Raw genomic sequence first — 21,856 nt, 5'->3', positions numbered from 1 at the left:
TCCAGGTGCCCGCCATCAGGCATGCATTCAGGACCACAAGGATCCATCATCTGTCCTGATGGCGGGAGGGCAGAAAAGCCTGACATTTTTCCTTACCCAACAAATGTCATGAAGATTAAAGGGTGGTTTGCAACTATCTCAGGCAAGGGAAGGTCACCATCAGTTCTAACAGTTGAAAAGGGAACTGTGGAGCCCTTGGCACCATCTTCACAGGTTTTAATAGTAAGCAAGGGAAACAGGCCAGCAGGAAGACAGCACCTTGAGCCGCCCTCTTGCTGCCTTTTTATTCCCTTCCTCCTAGGAACAGGTGTGCACACCTGCACATGTACACGCACCCATTTTCCAGGTGTCCACAACCAGGCACTCGTGCCCCACTCCCATGAGGCTTCTGCGTTAACATGATTAAGGCCACAGGTGAGTCACAGAGGCCAGTGGCATAAAAAGCCTGATTAACTCGTGTAACCTTACAAAGGATAACACAGATTGCAGAGAAGGTGAACTGCGAGGTATTTAGTTGTATTCTCTTGGCATAGAAGTGACTTCTCAAAGTACTGTGCAAATGGGCCCTAACTGTGCTATCACGTCTGGTACCTTCATAGTTGATCAATGATTTGACCAATTGGCTGTTCCCATTCCTCCCTCAACATTATGTGCCTTCCTCCCAATGTTTCCAACTTGCCAGAAAACAACAAACTTCTCAGTAGCGCAAAATTATTCTTTGGTCAGGGGAATGAAAGTAGTGTCTACCTTAACGGAATGACTTGTAAAACAGATGCTGACATGAGGACCCTCCGTCTGGACGCCATGGTTCACCATGCTTTGCCTCTCCTGTATAAGCAGAAGCAAGCAGGGAAGAGCGAATGCAGAAAGTCTTCATCAGCATCATCAAGCTGTTTTGTTACATTTTCTTCCAGCTTAACCTCTGCTCCTGGAAATGGAAAATGGAAACAGCTCCAAGAACCTGACTGGCAGATCAAGAAGAAAGGAACACTGCCAGGATTTCTGTCATCCTGCCTATGGTGGCCAAGTCATCTTAAATATATTAAAGCTGACCTCCTGGAGGCAAGCCACTAACTTCACGGCCCCCAGAGGAGGGTGGATGTCAAGTCCTTCAATACCATAGACTGTTTAAAGATGTAAAAGTTGTCATTCAAGATCATTTTTAAATTCCCTACTACTCATAAACAAGTTTAATTTCTGTGCAGTATACAAGAGCTGTGTTATCTGATGCAATCAAAGCTAGAAGCTGGTGAACTGAAAAAGTTGGTCAAGATAAAAATCAATATATCCTAAATATATTTTAACTGCTTATTTTAGCTTCAAATAAGTAAGATTTATTTTTATTTATTTATGCATTCAAAGAACTGGGGTATAGGCCAGAGGTAGGGGTGGTGAGAGGATTCACCAGAGACAGAGTAGGGAGCAGAACATGTGGATATACTGAAATACACTGCTGAGGGAAGCAGTGGGCAAGACAGGAGATGTCTGCTGTGTCATATGGGTTAGCTTCCTGGTCAGAGTAGAACTTATGCCACACTGGCTGGTGGTAGCTTAATAGTACCAAGACTTTAACCCCTGCGACACCAGGGAGGTCTCTCAATGGCCAATATTTTGATGTAGGGCCAATATTTTTTAAATTTCAGTATCTACTTCCTAGATATGGCATCATAAGCCACAATTACAAAGCACCCCTATGATTTGCAGTTTTAGTTTAAACAGTTCTAAAGACTCTGGATAAGCATTTTGAGTGCACTATCCTTCTATTTCTATTTTCCCCATGTTTTTCCATTTTTATTACCCTCTTAATATTGACTAGTTTTCATAGATCTATACACTTCATTCAAAGTTATATTTCATCCAGGGCCTCCCCTGGTGGTGCAGTGGTTGAGCGCTGGGCTGCGAAGCTGCCCACAGCCTTAGCAGCACAGGTTCGGAGGGTCCCACATGGCGCAACAGACCTCTCCTGCCCCGCGGGCTGCTCCCCTTAGCAGTGTGCTTCGGTCCTTCTGCCTGCTCTGCTCCCCACTCTGGCTCTGGTGAATCCTCTCACCTTCCCGCGCTTCTGACTGTACCCAGTGCTTGTATAAATAAATAAATAAATCTTTAAAAAAAAGAAATCAGAGTTATATTTCATCCATTCCTTATAACACATAGAATTTTCAAAAACAAACTTGTGACTATAGAGGGAGAAATAATAGAAACTAAAGGAGGTAACAAAGAGAAATTACATGCACAATGCTTAGTTTATTGCCATAGGAACTGTTCAGTAAACATCAGCTATTAGTTCTTTGGCAAACATAAGGTTGCTGTTATTTATTTATTATACTAGTATATTTTATAATATCTATAAAATTTCATGTTATATAAGTCAATTCCCATTTTTCTTGGTGCTTATGTTCTATAAAGGCACTTAAACATGAAATTAGCAAATACCAAACCATTGCTCCATGAAGAAAAACAGTCAGTTCTTCAGAGCCTCAGGTCAAAACATTTTCATCAACTGATAGTGCATAGCCTTAATTTGTGTGTGCTTTTGTTTAAAAACACCTTATTTATTATACACTCTTGGTTCATAAACATTGAGCTCATAGCTCATAACATTACACCTCCTGCCCAAACAAAACTTATCTAACACATGCATTTTCTCTATAAGGCACATCCCAGCATTCTTGTTTTTAGGAACACTATATAGCACCTTGGCACTATAATTGGGGGATATTTTAAGCAAGAAAATTACTAACAAGAAGTGCAAAGCTACAAGAAACCTAGCACTAAATAGGTCACATTAAAAAAAGAAAAAAAAAAAAAACACACCTATACCAGTATGACAAGTAGAAAAAGAAGAAAGAGCATTGTCTTGTTGGTAATGTCCATGATGGGCAACCAAGTGTTTCACTGCTCTGCACATTACCATGAGTAACTATGAAAGTACTGATTTGTGGGTTACAAATACATCTTAGCAAATAGGTAAATTCAAAAGTAATGAGAGGGCCTCCCCGGTGGCGCAGCGGTAGAGCGCTGGGTTGCAAAGCTGCCCGCGGCCTCTGCGGCGCCGGTTCAATCCCCGGCTGCTCCCCGGCCACCGGAGGAGGGTCCCACATGGCGCGCAGACCTCTCCTGTCGCCCGCTGCTCCCCTCAGCAGTGTACTTCGGTCCTTCTGCCTGCTCTGCTCCCCGCTCTGGCTCTGGTGAATTCTCTCACCCTCCCGCGCTTCTGACTGTACCCAGTGCATGTATAAACAAAACAAACAAACAAGCAAACAAATAAATAAAGAAAAACATGCCTCTATTAAAAAAAAAAAAAAACAAAAGTAATGAGAATTGCATGTGTATATGTATCTGACTATATATACATATATGACAGTTTCATACATATAGAATTATTTTGGTGGAAGAAAAAAGATTGGATAAAAGAAATTACAGGGAAGTCAAATAATTCTGGAAAAAATATGTTGGTTCCAAAAGTTAAGAAATGATGCTACTCTGTAATCATGAGCTCTAGGTCTACCTCAGTGCCAGGCTAGCCCCCTCCATGGCCCCAAACCAAACTTTAGACCCACCTCAGTCTCAAACCAGTCCTATACCACCAGGCTCTAAGCTCATCTCGGTGTCAGGCCAATATCCATACACCCAGGTTCCAGGGGACACAAGGTTCAACACTGCCTTTGGACCCGAGCTCCCCTCTATTATCCACAAATCAATGTGATACCATACTAACAACATGAAGGGAAAAACGCATATGATCAGAAAAAGCATTTAACAAAAGTCAATACTTTCATGACCTAAAAAAAAAAAACTCAACTAATTTGGTATTGAAGGAATGTACCTCAACATAATAAAGGCCAAAAGCTAACATATTTCAACTTGAAAGCCGGAGTTTTTCATCTAAGATCAGAAAGTAAAGATGCCCTTTCTTAGTTCTATTAAATATAGTACTGTAAGTCCTACTCAGTTAGGCAATAAAAAGCAATGCATCCAAATCATAGAACTATAATTGTTTCTGTAGATGGCATTACCTTATATATATAGAAAATTCTGAAGACTCCCCCAAGATGGTTAGAATAACAAATTCAGTAAAGTTGCAGGATACAAAATCAGTATACAAAAAGCCATTACATTTCTTTATACTAATAATGAACTATCTGAACAAGAAATGAAGAAAACATTCCCATTTACAATAGCTTTTTAAAAAGTAGGGGGCAGAGGAAGGGAAAGTGACAGGGTTGTGGCACTGGAGCTTTGGTGAAGTGTGGGTGAGGCACAGTGACAAATGGAGATGTGAAAATGTACTCCCCAAATTATAGTTATATAAAGTAATGGCAAATAAATAAAACAAAAAAATACATTTTAAAAAAATAGTATGAGTTGTTACTAAACCCCCCCACCCCGACACACACACACACACTGCTTCAGGAAATGGGACTGACCCAGGAAAATGAACCAGAGTGTAAAAGCCTCTAGCCCTATAACTCTAGGCAACACAGAACAATTCAGAAAGTAAACAAAAACATTACCTGGGAAAATATTGGTGTTGTACCAATTGATACTCAGACATCCCAGTCTGTTCGGTTCACTAAATAACAGCAAATCCCTTTTATAAACTGTGGTTAGTATCTATCTGGGAAGTGTTGCACAGAAGAAAGCACGCTGCAGTAGGATTTGCATACGTAAACTTCTGTCTTAATTCTGCCAATAACTGCTATGGACAAGTAACCTCCCTGGGCATCATTAACAGTGTGAAAGGGATGACGCTAAGCCCTTCTAATTTGTGGTTATCAGCAACTTTGACATAAAAAGCACTTATTATGTACATACATGGTGTTCTTTTTTTTTTTTATTTTTAGTTGTTTTTTTTTTTTTATAGAGGCATGTTTTTATTTATTTATTTATTATATTTGTTTGTTTTGTTTATACATGCACTGGGTACAGCCAGAAGCGCGGGAGGGTGAGAGAATTCACCAGAGCCAGAGCGGGGAGCAGAGCAGGCAGAAGGGCTGAAGTACACTGCTGAGGGGAGCAGCGGGTGGCAGGAGAGGTCTGCGCACCATGTGGGATCCTCCTCCGGTGGCCGGGGAGCAGCCGGGGATTGAACCGGCGCCGCAGAGGCCGCGGGCAGCTTCGCAACCCAGCGCTCAACCGCTGCGCCACCGGGGAGGCCCCATACATGGTGTTCTTTGTGACTGTCCTTTTTGAAGTTCATTGAGGTTTCAGAATTGGAGGTTATTATTGTTGTTCAAATTTGGGGATTTTCTGGTTCCAGAAACTTTGTCCAATTTTTTAAGAAGACCCTTTTTGGATGTAGATTGTTCCACAGGTGATTTTTGCCATCTGCTTCAGTTTGAACTCCACTGATCTCTAAATTTATTTCCTTTATTTGCTCTACTTTTAATTCTCCTCCGATGAATTTTATTTCAGCTGTACTTTTAAGTCCTTAGATTTCCACTTGAGTTTTTACCAGTCTCCAAAAATGCCTATTCCTTCACCCATAATGTTCCTGTTTTCCTAGATTCTTTAACATATTTAACATAGTCAAAGTGGTATCTGCTAAAATGTTTGTAGGACTGTTATGCTGACTAATTTTTCTCAAAACCAGAGGTCATTTTCCCTTCCCATTTTCATTTCCACACTAGACACTGTGGGTGAGGCACTGCGGTCCTCAGGCGTAGTCACCTTCCTCTGAGAGAGTAAATGCCTTTATGACCAGACAGTTAATTTATAGGAGGATAAGTTGAAACCTGTGGAAGCTTGGTTTTATGCTTCCTTATGCTAGACCACTTTGACTTGCCATTCTTTGGATGGAGTATTTATCCCTGAGGTATAGATCCTCCAGGGGTTCAATGGAAAGACATGGGTTTCCAAAGCTCTGTCAGTGGGTAAAACTCAATCTCTTTCTCCTGCAGTGGACAGTAGCTGGTCTGCTCAGGTCTTTGGGCATCTCGTTTTTGTTGAGGGGCTCTTTGAAGTGTCATAGAGAAGTATCAGCCAAAGATTTGAGGGGAGAATTTTTCCCACTTCACATGCTGTGGGTCCTTCCTCTCTCTCCAGCTCTCAGGCATTGATGGCAGCCCCATCATCCCAGGAAATTGAGAGGCCAAGTATTTTCCATTCTATCCACACAACAGAGACCTCCAGTTTCTAACTACTTTTGGTAACTTCAGTATCTTCAAAAAGTTCTTTTGAAAGTCCCCTTCTATTTTGCTCATCATTTATCACTGTTATGTGACACAAGGTTTGCTGTCATTGTAGGAATTAGAACCCCCTTTTAAAATTTAAATATCCATGATTGTTATGATCTGTAATTATTGTATTTTAATGTGAGGGCCCTTTGGCTCTTTTTGTGTTACCTTTTTATAAATAACTAAAACTCAAGAATTGAGACTTTTAGGTATTTCTCCTCTTTGAGGTAATGTTTTCAGTGACTTGTTACTGGCTCATGTGGTTAAGAAATGAAGCCTCCCTGGTGGCGCAGGAGTTAAAGACAGGGCTATTAAGCTATCTCCAGCCACTGCAGCACAAGTTTGATCCCCAGCCAAGCAGGGAGCAACCCACATGGCGCAGGAGACCTCTTCTGCCTCGCCCGCTGCTCCCCTCAGCAGTGTATTTCAGTCAGTCTGCCTGTTCTGTTCCCCACTCTGGTGAATACTCTCATCCCCCACAGCTCTGGCCTGTACCCCAGTTCTTGTATGCATAAATAAATAAATCTTTTTTAAAAAAGGAAATGAAACACATATTAGAAGGAAATATAAAGTCCATACACAAAAGTGGCAACATATGCTCAAGTTTATTGTACAATCACAAGTTACACACTGGAAACTAAGTAGAACACTGTACCAGTTTTCACTAACTCAAATCAAGTTTTTAGAACACACTCATTTTATGCCTCACCCAATGTGGGTGATCACAAGAGAAGCAGAACAAAAAAAAATTACTTTCTATGTTATGTAAGTAGGTAGCAAATTAATTTTATATACACAACTTCCAAATTACTTTAAGATAATTCAAAGTGTTTTAAAACTAGCAGGAAATAGTTTATGTCCAGTCTGAAATAAAACATAGAATGAACCGCTTAGGAGTAAATGTCCATAGCAGAACCACTCCTTCCTGCTAACAAAATACCAATAATATCTTCATTCAGATTAGGCTTACTAAATTAAGAATGACTAGGTTTGGTTACATTGTTATATTGCACTTGAGAACAATGACAATAAAAATCAGAAATTACGTACCTCTCCCAAGAAGTTCATATTGTATTGGAAATTACAATGAATACAAGCATAGATGCATGCTACAGGTCCATAGGTTCATCCTTCAGACTAGCCTACCAACAAGTGAAAAGAGATAACTCTCCAAAACAGAGTAGTAAGTCATTTCAGTCAATATTTTTGATCCTATATTCAATATTCAAATTTCATATATTTTTCTTATTACCAAACTACCACACATACAATCTATCCAAGAGTACAAATAAGGTGACACTGTGATAGCCAATGGTCATACACAGGTATTACAATAACAATTTATTTCTCCAGACTTGGGCGCTACATTCTCCATCATAGGAATGTCTATCAAGTTACAAGTTGTCTGCTTTATAAAAATCAGATGATCTATTACATACAATACTTTTGCCTCATGAAGCTCTCTCTTAGGGTCATGGTTTACTATCAAAAAAGCTTTCATAGCTCTCTTAAGCCAGTATAATCTCTTTTACTAATATTTATGTGTTTTCTTTATATAAATATAAACAATGAGAATTTTCCACAAGTAGTTTCAAAAGACAGAAGAATTGTGGCACTAATATTTTGAGTAATTGTTTTACAGCTCAGAATTAAGAACTTAATCAGCATGAATCATGAGAACAGTAAAAGCAAAGAATGTCCCTCAAATGTTTCTCCAAACATCAATTCTGAAATAAATGCATATATAAGAATTCAACAGTACCAACATTCCTTACCAATATCAACTGCTTTCAACTATTCTCTGCCTCAGTGATAACTGTTTTTTTAACTTAATCAGATTATAGAAATTTTATGTATTTAAAATGAATTTTAATTTTCAGTAAGTAAAAATAGCATTATTTAAAATGTGTGAAAATTAATATAGATTTCATAGGGTTATTTTTCACATTTGAACCAAGTACATTCAAGTGCTATTTTAGGGTAAAAATAATCCCAATATTTTCCCCAAGGGGCAGACTTTTAAATTACATTTCTTCCTTATTTTTATAGAGATATAATATTTCATTTTTTAAAAGAATATACTACTTCATTTCACAAAGGCTATTTAAAATGCATGGTAATTTTCAGCGACAAAGTCCTTGAATCTCCTATATAAAAATATACCTTAAGATAGAAGTCATAAGGAGAATGGACTGTGCAGAAGCAAATATTTTTTTCAAAGAGTAGATTTCTACCCAACATATTTTCAGGAATGACTGCTACTGGGGGAAAAACAGGTAATGTAGAAGTTGTTACAAACCAACTTTAAGTAGTTTATAACAGATCATCAGATAAAAATTTTTTTTTCTTAAAAAATTTAAAATATTGGTAATAAAAATACCTAATGCTTATGACTAGGATCTTTTAAACTATTAAAAAAAATCTATACTAAAAAATCTATAAATTTTGAAATTTACTCAAGTTTAATATAGGATCTTGTCAATGTTCTATTGTAACTTACCTACATGTGCATCCAATTTATAAATAGATGCTAAGCCAATTATGCAGGGAATTAGAACACCAGACATGGCAAGATAAATTTGTTATTTTTAAAACACAGAAAAATATTGTTATTTATGGAAAATATTTATCATTGCCTAATGAGAACAGTTAAAAACCTATTAAGCTCTCAATTTCTAATGTACAATATGTTACTGCATAAAAATAGCTGTAATTAATAGTCATCCCCAGGCCATGGGAAACTGAATAAATCATATATTCTCCTAGAAGTTTCACTGCTTTATAGGCATATAAAACTACAACTTGCCACCTGGTCAGCTTTTGTTTAAAAAATCTTAGAAAACTAATTTATGTTGCTATACCTAAAAAAGTTTAAAAAGGCTTCCATTTACTTGAATTGCTTATAAAAAGTATCTTTCAAATTCATTTTGATAGCTGAGACTGTTTTTTTCACATTACCTTGTGTAAGGTGAGGTAATATGCCTGTAAGTCGCATATGTTATTGCCAAAGTAAATTGGTGACTTACTTTAAGATTTTTAATTTCCAAGCATTTTTCACGGGAGTTGGAGTGGGTATAGATTCCTATAAGTTGCAAAGATTCCTCATTGATCTTGACAGTTTTGGAGTATAAGGAAAAATACATACATAGGTGGAAAATAAATTAATTCCAACTAGAAGCATTGCTCTAATCTGAGAATATACCATTAATAAACAAGAACTACAAATACAGTCTTTTAAGTAAAATGCCTTTTTTGTATTGTAAATAGTCAAGACTAATACAATAGAGTAAGTGTACTTTGGAAGTGATTTCCAATTTCATTTGGTTTTAAGCATTATGATGTTAAGCTAAAATTAAACTATTACACAAAAAGGCATTTCTGATTATAGAACTAATTTTTAGTGTAGGTTGGCTTAAAGAATTTGAAATTGAACTTAATTACACAAATTAAAATGTAATAAAATGACTGTGGGTTAAATATAAATAGAAATTTAATAGCATGTATCTAATTTTCATATTAAAACATATTACTGTAACTTTGCTATTAGAGGAAAAAATTTTGATGGGATCAGGTTTTTGTTTTTGCGTTTTAGTTCTACCATATAGAACCATTAAAATCCAGTTTCTGCAGTTATAAAGTCTAGTAGCTTGAAAATTCAACTGTAGTGTAATATGTATTAACATTAAGTATCTGTACAAAAGATGTGCATAGGACACAAAGGTTCAAATGAGATTGCTTTAAAAAAACAAAAATAATAGAAATGACAACAAAATCTAACATAATCAAAATTAAGAAATGTAAGAGGTACTATTTTATATATAAAGTAGTAACTCAAGCACTACCTGCCTTATGTACATTGAAAAACTATCACTTGAATTTTTTTTTAAATACCTAAAAACACAAGTCAGTAGATGTGCATTAAATGTATATCTGAACATATTTATAATGAAAAGGTTGACAAATATTGCTCTCATGTTGTGGTTAATACCAGTGGGTACCATCAGCAGTACAGTCTCGGAATTTTATTCCTCATGAAGGAAATCAAAATCTACAATGAAGTTGGTAATTCTAATGGGTCAGGATGTAGCATAACTTAAGAATCCCAGTTAAGTTTCTGAGTTTCCTTCACCATTTTCATGAGGCTGAAGCTGTTCCCTTTCCTGTTCTTCCTGAGGTGGCCGAACACGTTTAAAAAAGCCCATCTGTCAGTCAAATGAAAATCACCATTACTGCCACATCAGTGAAAAATACTAAAACTTTTCTGACTACAATATCATTAACAAAATAGGTACAATTTTCTTTCCTTCAAATAATATGTAATACTCAGCATGCATCATTATTAAGGTCCCTTTCACTTCCATTCGTCCTTTTCTCCTCCCTCCCTAAGTCCACTACTCACCCGGTACATTACAAATACCAAAACAGCCAGCAACAGCAATCCTGCTAGAACCGCTAAAATGATCACCCACACAGGCACAGGCATGGGTGCTGGCTGAATGCCCCAGGTGACATTAGTGGTAACCTGTGGGAAGGGAAGGTTTTTGAGTTTTAAAAATAACGCACTAAGAACAAAATGTAGTATATACAGATGCTGATTTATAATATCATGGACCTAAAACCTATATAATGGTGTAAATGAATGGCACTTCAATAAAAAACTTCCAAAAGTACAAATGTTATAAGTTTACCCAAATAATTACTCAAAAGTTTAATTATGAGTCTATTTTTCACTTATTTAATTTTGTGAAGTTTTCATGTGTGCACGTGTTTTTGTGTGGTGGTTTCTGGGTAACTTTGTCAGATTGAGGATCAGGAGCAGTGCATCACCTCCTTGGCCTCCAGGCTCCCCATTTCTATTTCTAGTGAATGTTGTGTTCATTCTCAGTCCATTCATTTGGATTACTTGACCACATTCTCCTTACATGCACCTTCTTACATTAAACCCTGACCTGCCTACTTCAAAAAAGTAAAACAAAACAAAACAAAAATATTCATTCAACAAATATTTGAATGCCTATTTATATTTTACTTTAGTGGTCTTCACATTGTTTTCTTCTTGTGTATGAAATTTATGATTATAAGTTTGATATTGACAGCATGTACACGTACACATATATACACAAATTCCCAACAATGGGCTAACTTCTGATTGCTTCTGAAATGATTTTTAAATAATCTAATCCAGTTCAGGACTCTGTAGTCCCATTTAATCCTCAAATTAAAGATCTTTAAAATACCTTCACTTGTTACATTTAATTTTCAACTATATAACTTTGTGGGGAGAAACTTCCCTCTATGGGGACCTCCCTGCTGGCCTAAGGGTTAAGTCTCAGTGCTATCACCTCCACAACCTGAATTCCCAGGCAACTAACCCACATGGTGCAGCAGACCTCTCCGGTCTCTTCCCCTGCTCCCCTCAGCAGTGTATTTAAATAGATCTGCCAGTTCTGTTCCCCACTCTGTCTGGTGAGTCCTCTCACCACCCCCCTCCACCCCTGGACTGCACCCCAGTTCTTTCACACAAAAATAAATAAAAATCTTTAAGAAAAAAAAAAGAAATTTCCCTCTATGAAATTTAGTAATATGCTAAGAATTTCTTAGACAGGACAAGATGCTAAAGGAAAAGGTCTACCTTTGATAATTCAGGGAAGGAGGGTAAAACAATATTAAAGTAGGTTATAAGTCTATCAAATAACTTAATTACTTTAAGTTGTCAAAATATTTAAACGGCCATCATTTAAATAAAATAAAAATACTCATGGCATTGAACTAAGTGCTTTTTTTAGAGGTTTTTTTTTAAAGGCTTATTTATTTATACAAGAACTGGGGTACAGGCCAGATGTGTGGGAGGGTGAGAGGATTCACCAGAGACAGGCTGGGGAACAGAACAGGCAGACTGATGAAATATACTGCTGAGGGGAGGAGCGGGCGAGACAGGAGAGGTCTGCTGCACCATGTGGGTTGCTACCTGGCCAGCCAGGATCGAACCCGTGCTGCAGAGGCTGCGGACAGCCTCACAGTGCTGCGCTCAACCACCTGCGCCACCAGGGAGGCCCTGAGCTGAATGCTTTTATTTAATTTCCCCAAATCAGTATCTTACCAATGTGGAGTTGAAGATATCCTCAATTGGAAGGTTCTTATAAGGAAATTCTATGACATTAAATGAAGCAGATGACTTCAGAGAATATGAATGATTCTGGTTTTCCTTCTATATGGAAATAATAATGAAGTTACTTCCTAGATATTAGGCAATTTCTTATATCTTTGAAAAACTGAGTAAGTTTGCTTCTGTCCACTTACATTCATAAAGGTCTCAGTCCACAGTAGAGACTTTACATACAGGATTGCACTCTTTCCTCTGTCTAATCGCCCAACCTGGCAGGCAATCTTCAAACACTCAGCAATTCCACAACCCTGCCAACAAATTAATTACATACAAGGAAATGTTATTCTACTCTCTCTCTTAAACATTTGAAAATTAGACATTTTGGTCATTTCATCTGAAAGTCAAAGATTTGACCCAGGTTCTTCTGACTTACAAGAATATGTTTGACATGAACAGGCTAGTAGTTGAGTCTGTTATGAAGGAGTTGGTTTTAACATGATGCTATAGAAGGATCTATAATTATAAGATATATAATATCAGAAGATTTGTCTTTATAGCTAAAATTTGGCATTCTTTAGGCAAATGCAGAGTGTAGTGATTTTAGTCAGATATGAAAACCAGATCACAAGATCCCTGTGGGGAAAAAAAGTAACAAGTAAACCCGTAATAGTGCTTCCATGTCAGACTTGTAAATGTCAAATGGTAAGCTGATGGTCTCTCCACAGTCAGAGATTTTTTTATCAATAACTTGAAGGTAGGTAGCCTGAAGGTAGGACAAATATTCACCACCTTCTATGTGTTGGTTAAACTGCATTAGATATGTCACCTTCATACAACTCATCATATTTCTAGCCTTTAAGTGCTAGAAATATGCTTGGGGCTGTCTGTTTGATGAAAAGTAAGATGTGCAAAATTGGAAGAGCAGAGTAAGGAGAGGAGATGAAACTAGTCAGAAAGGTAGAAGGGCCTAGACTGCGTTGGGCTTAAAACTATGCAGGCTTGGCTTTCTCTCTGAGTTAAATATGAAAGCACTGAAGTGACATGACCTGATCTTTATTTAAAAGGAAAACTGTGATTCCTGTGTAGCAAACAAACAAACAAAAAAATTTTGGGCAAAAGGGCAGAAGTATGAAATTCAACTAGAGGTTTGGCAATTGTCTGAAAGAGAGGAAGGTTCCTGGGTTAGGTCTGGCAATGGTAGAGCCACTGAGAAGGGGCCAGATTCTAGGTATTTTGACAGTACATATTGCTAGAGTTTGCTGATAAAATAGAATGAGAGGTTTAACAGGAAAAGAGAAGTCAAGCACATGTCCAGGTTTTAGACATAATGGAGTTTATATTTGCTAAAATGTAGCACATAATAGAAAGATAAGACTTGGGAAAACTGAAGGGTGTGTTGTTAAAACTAAGTTTAAGATTCCTATTAAGTAATTAAGAGGGATTCTAGGAAGTAACTGGAGTCTGGAGTTAATAAAGAGGATCAGGTAGGAAATAAACCAAAGTCATTCACATAGAGGTGAGATTTATAGCCATGAAAGTGATAAGATTATCTAGTGTAGCACTGTCCCAACTCTCTATGATCATGGAAATCATCAGTATGGAGATACCTGCACTTCTGGTACAGTAATCATTAGCCACGAGTGGCTACTAACCAGTGAAATGTGGCTGGTGCCTACAGGATTGGACAGCACAGATCTAATGGAGGAATATAGGTAGAAGAGATAAGAAATCAGATTATCTTAGTCCTGGAATACTCTATAGAGTTTAAAGGTCTGGAAATGGAGATTAAAAGTTGCCATAGTTGTGATGGGTAGAGAACCAAAGGAAAGTGGTGTCTGGAATGAGAATTTTCACAAAGAAGGAAATGATTAACTGCCAAAATGCCAAGTGAGCAGTTTAATTGGATGAGAATTAAGAAGGACCATGGGATTTGGTGATCTAAAGTAACTGGTGATCACTAATGAATATAAAAATTATACCAAGTTTTCTGCTAGGTGAGGTGATTGTTACAGAACTGCTGAATTTCAAAAACTCAAGAGATAAGTCCCTTTATAATGTTAGTCATTACACAGGATGACTCAACCAAAGTTAATCATCATGCTAATTATTCTTTTAATAAATTTTCATTGAAGACTTCTGGACTTTTCTTGCAATATTACATTATAGCCTCAAAGACTAGAGTGTGGACAAGGAGTCAGTTAAAGGAGTGCTATCAGAAAAATAAGATGGCTCATAAAATATTTTTATTAGCAATCTACAAAGACAGATCATTTGAAGAAAATGTGGTGATAATTTGACAAGGAACAAGGAAAGAAAGAGGCCTGAATGGTATAAAAATATATGTTGTTCTTTTAAGCACAGCTGTTGTTATTTTTGAAATGTTCTTTGGCATCAGTTCTATAATCACATATTTTTAAATGTTCAAAGTGCTTATTGAAATGGCACTTACCAAAGTGTGAATATCTCCTACACTTACGGTGAGATCTCGCTTGGTGATGAGATGGTTTCGGTCACCTTGTCCAGCAACTGTGTCATTCTTTTCATTTGTTTGCATATTTGAGATCTAGAATTACATTAATAAACTGATAGTAAGTAATAATCAAAATGCTTTACACTGATGTTTGGCATAAACTTTCATATGTGATTAAAACATGGTGACTAAAAATTTGGTATGACAGCAAATTCACCACTTGACACATATGGCAAAAAGTAAACAGAGAAAATAAAGATCAGTGTAGTGTCCTTAATATCTAGAAAAAAGGGGAGAGGGATCAGAGAGAGGGAGGGAGGAGCACAGGGGACTGAGATGATGGTGCACTGGTGAAGGAAACTCTATGGGGACTATATCTGAGGGGGAGGAGGGAAGCAAATATTATTAAAAATGAATAATGATGTAAAAAATTTAAAAAAATAAAAAAATTTAAAAATATATATAGAGAAAAAGGTACTTCTGCCTAGCTGTGATTGTCTTCTGTTGAATAGTTTGAGAGGAAGCTGATAATATACACAGAGTCTGAAATTTTATAGTGTACATCTTTGATATTTGTCAATCATGAGCACAGATTTTTTTTGTTTGTTTTATTTTCTTAGATTTCCTTAATCCAAACTGCAATAGTTCTCTATCCAAATAGAGGTGGCAAGGATGGAGATGACTACATCTAAAAGTATACAGAATTCCATAAAATGGCATTTACCAAGGTTATGGAAGTTAAGAGAGCCAGCAATAAAATGCTATATCTTGTCCCAAAGACAAAAATTTCAACAACAAAATGCCCTTGACACAATATGACAAGTGGGTGAACCACAGTGCTATGGAACCAAAATCAGATTGGGTCATTTTAAGAACATCACCTAAGGTGTGTGTGATATGGTGACGTACACTTTAAGGGTGTTATCCCAAACCTGTGAATCATACACAGTGTTGTAAATCAAGTTTACCTCCATTAAAAGAAATATATATTAAAAAAAGAACATCTCCAAAGGCTCCCAACATAAGACACAAATACCACAAATACAGGTTCCCTAGAACTTCATCAGGTTAGTCCCTGTTCATTACACTAATAAACAACTTGGTTATGAACTAAAGTATTTTTTTCAGATTGGGTTTTTGTATAAAATAGTTTCATTTTATGAATTTCTCTAATAGGTTTTGGGGAAAAAAGCAATAAAACATTGTCATAATGAAGAACTGTTGTTTAGCACATTACCTTAATTCTCAAAGGATTGATCTCCATATCTGAAGTGCAGTTCATTGGTCCATCAATATCATATTGAAGGATGTACAACAAAGTGTTATTGTTATATTTGTAAGGCCACTGAAGATTTAGCATCGCCTTGCTGAATGAACTTGGACCATTGTTTCTCAGCTAATGAAGAAAAGAAGACGTAAATACTTTAGGAAAAATCTATTTTATAATTCTTTCCCTACATAAGCTTCAGTAATCATTAGCAATAGGATTTGAGGAACAGCAGAGTTACCATAGTTACTCTAATATCATAATATGAATATCATCATGCAAAAAAGATCAAACTCAGTATCTGCCTCTAGTAGAGGGCAGGATATGTCAGGATGAAAATATAAACAAAAGAGGAAAATATAAAAAATTATTGATGAAAGATAACATGGAAAATTTTCTTCCGAAGGAAATAAAATTTTGATGATTTGCTATAGAATTTTCAATTTTTAGTTAAAACTACAAAATGTCCATGTGAAAATATTAATGACCTACTGCTGTCAGTCAAGTAGAAGCAACTAGTTTTAAGCAACAATTTGTCTAAACTGCCTTCTTTAACCACTTGAAACTACTTGTCTAATAAAAATGATCTTATGAGTCAGGAAAAAAATTGCAAGAAATCTCTGGTACAAACTTAAACTGCAGAATTTACATGAAAATTAAATAGGCTTGTCCTTGAAAAGAGCCTATCTGATCTTCCCATTGTTGGCTCTCCACTAGGTATCAGTTACACCCAACAACTGCAAACCTCATAGATGTGCTGAACAACTGGCCCAATGTCTTCCTCAGTCTCAGGGTTCTCCTTGTGCTCCCAATTTGGAATCGGAAGAAAGATATGATCGGGACTTGAGACCCTAAACGATAAGCAAAGAAAACTACTATGAATATCAACAGGATATGGTCAGTTTCAAAAGTACCCAATATCCAAATGAAGAAAATGAGAACTGATTAAAAAAAAAAAAACACACATTTTAAAAGAGAAAGAATGATGCATGTATGTGTGCCTGCACATATACATAAACTATTCTTCATTGATGTGATATAACAGGTAAATTGACAAGTCAGCTTGCATAAAAGTTCCAAAAACTTATTTTGTGACTGCTGTTGCTATCTCTGGTTCATGCCCAGAGTACACTAAAATATTTGTGACTTTGGAACATAGCTAGGACCTTCTTTCTGGAGAAGCTATAGCTTTGTTATAAGCAGTATGAAATACGGAGTGCTACAATCTGGAAGAAACTAGAGGGTCCAGTATAGCAGACTTTGAATCGTATTATTTTGCTTAACATCATTTCCTGGCAACATTGATGAGAAAAAAAGAATTACAGTTGACAATAACAAAAGATTGTTTGAGAACTTGCTTTCCTTATATGTTGCTTTGCTTTTAAGTCAGTTTCCAAGAACCTATGGACAACATTGAGAATTTACTGTAGTTACTTTTAGAAGTAACTACTTTTTAAGTAGAGACAATCCCTTATTTACAATGGTTCAATACAGGGTTTTTCAACTTTACAATATGCATTCAGTAGAACAATCACTACGATTCTTGCTCACGATGCTGTGAAATGGCAGTGAGCAGCAGCTCTCAGACGGCATTTTCAATTTATGACATTTTCAAATCACGATGGGTTTATATGGCTGTAACACAACCCTAAGTTAAGGAAGATCTATAGTTTAAATCATGAGAATGAGATACTCAACTTGGTAATCATACTGACCCTCTTATCTCAACAGCAGCTAAGACAGCAAGGTCAACTCTGTAAGATACAACTGGGCTTACTTTGTCAAAAAGATTCGAGCTAAAAAAAAGAAAAAAAATATGTATTATTGAACATAATCATCATCAAAACAATACAGAAGCTAATGCAATGAAACTAAAAATGAATAAATTAACAGCCACAAATAAATGACTTACAAATCGAAAAAAATATTTAGCATTTAATTCCAATGATTGTTTCATTTCTTAACTAAGTTCATTTTAAACCCTCAAAAGTGACAATGAAACTATTCTTATGATGTAAATACTGATTTAAAAAACATTATAATTAAGTCCTGAAATTTCAGTCTATTCTAGTACCTTAATACTTAAAGTATATTGAATGATTAATTTATTATTAATATTTCCTCAATAGTTAAGGATTAAAGTTGTTTTATACCTTTGGATTTGTAAATCAAATTTCACAGTAGTATCCATCTCTGATTGCTGGTGCACACTAAAGCGAAGACCAGCTAAGAGCTACAGGGAAGGAAAAGAAGGTTATGTTGGTTTCAACAATGTCTCAAATCTAATATCCAGATAAAAAAGGTTCCAAAAGTTTTTCCAAGGTTACAATATGAATGAAAGTACTCTAACAAAGGTAATCAAATCTGATCTTTTTTTTTTTTAAGATTTATTAATTAATTTATTTATACAAGCATTGGGTACAGTCAGAAGTGCGGGAGGGTGAGAGAATTCGCCAGAGCGGGGAACAGGACAGGCAGACTTGACGAAATACACTGCTGAGGGGAGCAGCAGGCATGGCAGGTCTGTCGCACCATGTGGGACCCTCACCGGGGGCCGGGGAATCTCTTTTATTTATGAAACTTGAGTCAATTCACATTGGAATATTATATTTCCTTATAACATCAATTATTCTACAACATATCTCCTCATAATATTAATAGTATAACTTGCTGAAAATGTAAAAGCAAATGTTGATCCAATGAAAATACAGCAATTATGTAAAAAGATTTGGTGACATGATTCTAACAACTGAGATTGTGTACCTCTCATATATCCTAGATCCCACAGGTAGAAAACTGTTGTTATAAAGAAAACAATTGAGCAACATTATGATTTGTCTTGATGCAGCGGATGGCAGATCTATTTAGAGTGGGCAGGTCTGGGGGTCCTGGGGTGCCCCTCACCCCACTCTGTAACAATTTCTCCTAATAATGATAATTTTGATACTTGTCAGACTTGTTTTTAAGGATTCACTAAATTATTATTTTAAAATATCGAAGTTACAATTTCAGTTCTTAGTTTAAACCATATTCTCATCCTCTTACCAAACTGAAGGCAGTATAAAGAGCAGCTTATTGAATACAGTGTAACAGCATAACCCATTATTCTAGCATCTTTGTCAAAAGTTAAGAAAATTTTGCTAATCATTACACTCAAAATCAAAATATATTTAAGGTCTTTATTATGTGGTGTTTACTAAAAAAAAAACCAAATTATGAACACATAAAAATATGCTATGCTCTTAAAAAGAATATTCATTTAATTAAAATATCTTACCTGAGTACCAGCCTTCATTGGGTTTCCAAGATCACATACCACCTGGCGGGTTTGGTTTTCTGTTTTAAATGCACAGGAAAGTCTTGCTAAGGCCTTTAGTAGACAAAGAAAGAGGATTGAAAGGAAAATAATGACCAAATAACAGCAGAAGCCATAAAACCATAAATTTTCTAGATAATATATGCAGTTGAATATCTGTTCCTTGCTTTACAAAGTAAATACATTTATTTGAGTAAAAAGGGGGTAAGAGAGAGGCTAGGAATGTGTATAACTGCCAAATGTAAATGTAAGTGTTTCTAATAAGTCCCGAGAGAACTTAAATACATAACTATAAACCCTCTCACAAAATATTTGATGGACAGGCTTTATTTATCTGACCTTGTTTTCAGGCACTTAGCTAGCAATTCTAGAAGTATCCTATCAGTGTATTATGCAAAGTATCAGGCTTGAAAGGTTATGTAAGAAAGGCATTCTATTGTCTAGCAATTTAGCCTTAGGTAGAGTGGCTAAACTGGTACAGCACTAAACTGGAAGTAGCTCATCAATGTTAATGAGACCTAAGAGTGCATTTCAATTTTTAAAGAGACAGCATACTTACTTCACTGTTGCGGACCACCCCGATGAAATCAGCCTGTGGTGGGATGGAAACAATGAGCTCAGCTTCATAGGCACCTTCTCCTTGATTTTGAGCCTTAACAATCAATGTCAAAGGGTTGTCATCCCCAACATAGATCTTCTTTTGATCACTGCAAGTTAATATAAATCCAGACAGTGAAAAAAAGACTACATGCCAAGAGCATGAAGTTCAAAGAACCAAGAGATAAATACACAGACAGCGCCAACATGTATACAAGAGTAGCTCAAGATACTTTAAACTACTTCTCTGCTCTACAGAAGACAGGAAATAGCACACTGCATGCAAATCCAATACTTGTCTCAGTGAAAAAAACACTGATGTCACTAAATATATCACTAATTGTTCATATTTGATGTGATAGGATTTTATATCTTTTTATACATGTGTATTAATTTCCCTGATTTTTTCCTAAAAGCTGGATTAATCATCTGTCTTGCCTCTAAACAATATTCTTTATCATCTATATATCATAGAAAATGGTTCACTTTGTGACATTACTCAATGTTGAATGGAACAGATTTACCAACTTAGGCAAATAGTGAAAACACAGTGCATACTTTTTTAAAGCTCAGTATTGGTAATTTTACTAATATAGAAAACCATGCATTATCTTCAGTGTAAAGAATTCTTATTAAAATGTCATTACAATACAAAAATGCATTCTCTATTTAAATTTCTTATTATACTGTTAATTTTTGGAGTAAAACTTACCTATCTACAGAAACTTCCAATTTGGGCTTACAGACATTGTCTTCACCACAGTCAAGTAGAATATGAGCCTAAAAAGAAAATATTTTATTTTTTTCTACATCAATAAATACCAAGAGTCACATATGCACCATACATTAATCATACAGATGTATATGAATAAACTTGTATGCATATACAATTATTTGTATATGCTCATCAACTTGTTTGCATATCTTAATGCACAAGGATCAAGGCTGCTTATTTTAAAACAGGTCAGTACAGCTAGTCAAATATGAAAAGGAAAAAAAAAAGATTCATATGATAAAATAGAATTACTTGGAAGCTTTTTGTGTTATCTCAAATTGAGCTGTTAGAATTCTGGAATGAAGCGTCATGTAAGAGAAACAGTCAAGAAACGAGAGTTCCATTGGATCTACTGTGGCTAGCTAGCTCCGTTGTCTGATCTTGGGCAAAATAAAATCCTTTCTAGACTTTCTCATCACAGAGAGTGCCTTGGCCAACATCATGGAAATATGGCTGTAGTGTGGAAAAACTAAGGAGCTGTGGAAATATGGCAGCAATTCCAACAGGCAGGTAAAAGGGAACAGAATCTGGACAAAAGGAGCACAGAGTAAGCACTGCCACTGGAAAGTGATGAAAGAAAATGAACTAGAAGCATCAAAATGAGCTGATCCAGGATAGGTGAGATAAACAAAAACCTGAACTTTCTCCTAGATCTGGCCATAAGTGTGTGCAGCTATAGTACTGAAACATGCTACCAGGGGAAAACTAGTTTCAGAAATAGAAAAGCACACTGTAATGTTCTTCGTGATCACAGAACCAAATATCTATAGTTATATATCTAACATCTTACACACAGTAATAATTAATACATATTTGAATAAATAAATGGAGGTCAGGGAGGGAAAAAAACCTCTTCCTGCAAAAAGTACTAAACTTGGGGCCTCCCTGGTGGTTCAAAGGGTTAAGTCTCAGCACTAAGAAGCTATTCACTGCAGCAGGAGTTCAATCCCTGGCCAGGGAGCTGACCCACATGGCTCAGCAGACCTCTCCTGTCTTGCCCCTACTCCCCTCAGCAGTGTATTTCAGTAAATCCACTTGTTCTGTTCTCCACTCTGTCGCTGGTGAATCCTCTCACCCTCTGCAACCTCTGGCCCACACTACAGTTCTTGTATGCATAAATAAATAAATCTTTAAAAAAAAAGCAATGTC

The 21,856-nt window shown here is 36.3% G+C and overlaps 1 protein-coding gene across 2 annotated transcripts in view; it reads right to left on the bottom strand.

The window, feature by feature from the left end:
* Positions 1-6,742: 6,742 nt before the first annotated feature.
* Positions 6,743-21,856, bottom strand: part of ITGAV (integrin subunit alpha V) — an 80,297-nt gene continuing 65,183 nt past the window's right edge. For both annotated transcript variants that reach the window (XM_037523677.2, XM_037523678.2), the window contains exons 19-30: positions 20,645-20,712; positions 19,895-20,042; positions 19,297-19,389; positions 18,173-18,252; positions 17,735-17,815; positions 16,765-16,870; positions 15,990-16,148; positions 14,732-14,845; positions 12,477-12,590; positions 12,277-12,384; positions 10,576-10,698; positions 6,743-10,378 (exon numbers count right to left, since the gene is read on the bottom strand). In XM_037523677.2, coding sequence (XP_037379574.1) covers positions 10,283-10,378; positions 10,576-10,698; positions 12,277-12,384; positions 12,477-12,590; positions 14,732-14,845; positions 15,990-16,148; positions 16,765-16,870; positions 17,735-17,815; positions 18,173-18,252; positions 19,297-19,389; positions 19,895-20,042; positions 20,645-20,712 — 1,290 coding nt within the window. In that variant the 3' untranslated portion in view covers positions 6,743-10,282. The remainder of the gene's footprint in view (positions 10,379-10,575; positions 10,699-12,276; positions 12,385-12,476; positions 12,591-14,731; positions 14,846-15,989; positions 16,149-16,764; positions 16,871-17,734; positions 17,816-18,172; positions 18,253-19,296; positions 19,390-19,894; positions 20,043-20,644; positions 20,713-21,856) is intronic.

This window comes from Talpa occidentalis, unplaced genomic scaffold (assembly GCF_014898055.3).
Source record: "Talpa occidentalis isolate TD23 unplaced genomic scaffold, MPIMG_talOcc4v2.1 talOcc4.3, whole genome shotgun sequence".
In the NCBI taxonomy this organism is placed as follows: domain Eukaryota; kingdom Metazoa; phylum Chordata; class Mammalia; order Eulipotyphla; family Talpidae; genus Talpa; species Talpa occidentalis.
This window is presented reverse-complemented; position numbering and strand designations above follow the sequence as displayed.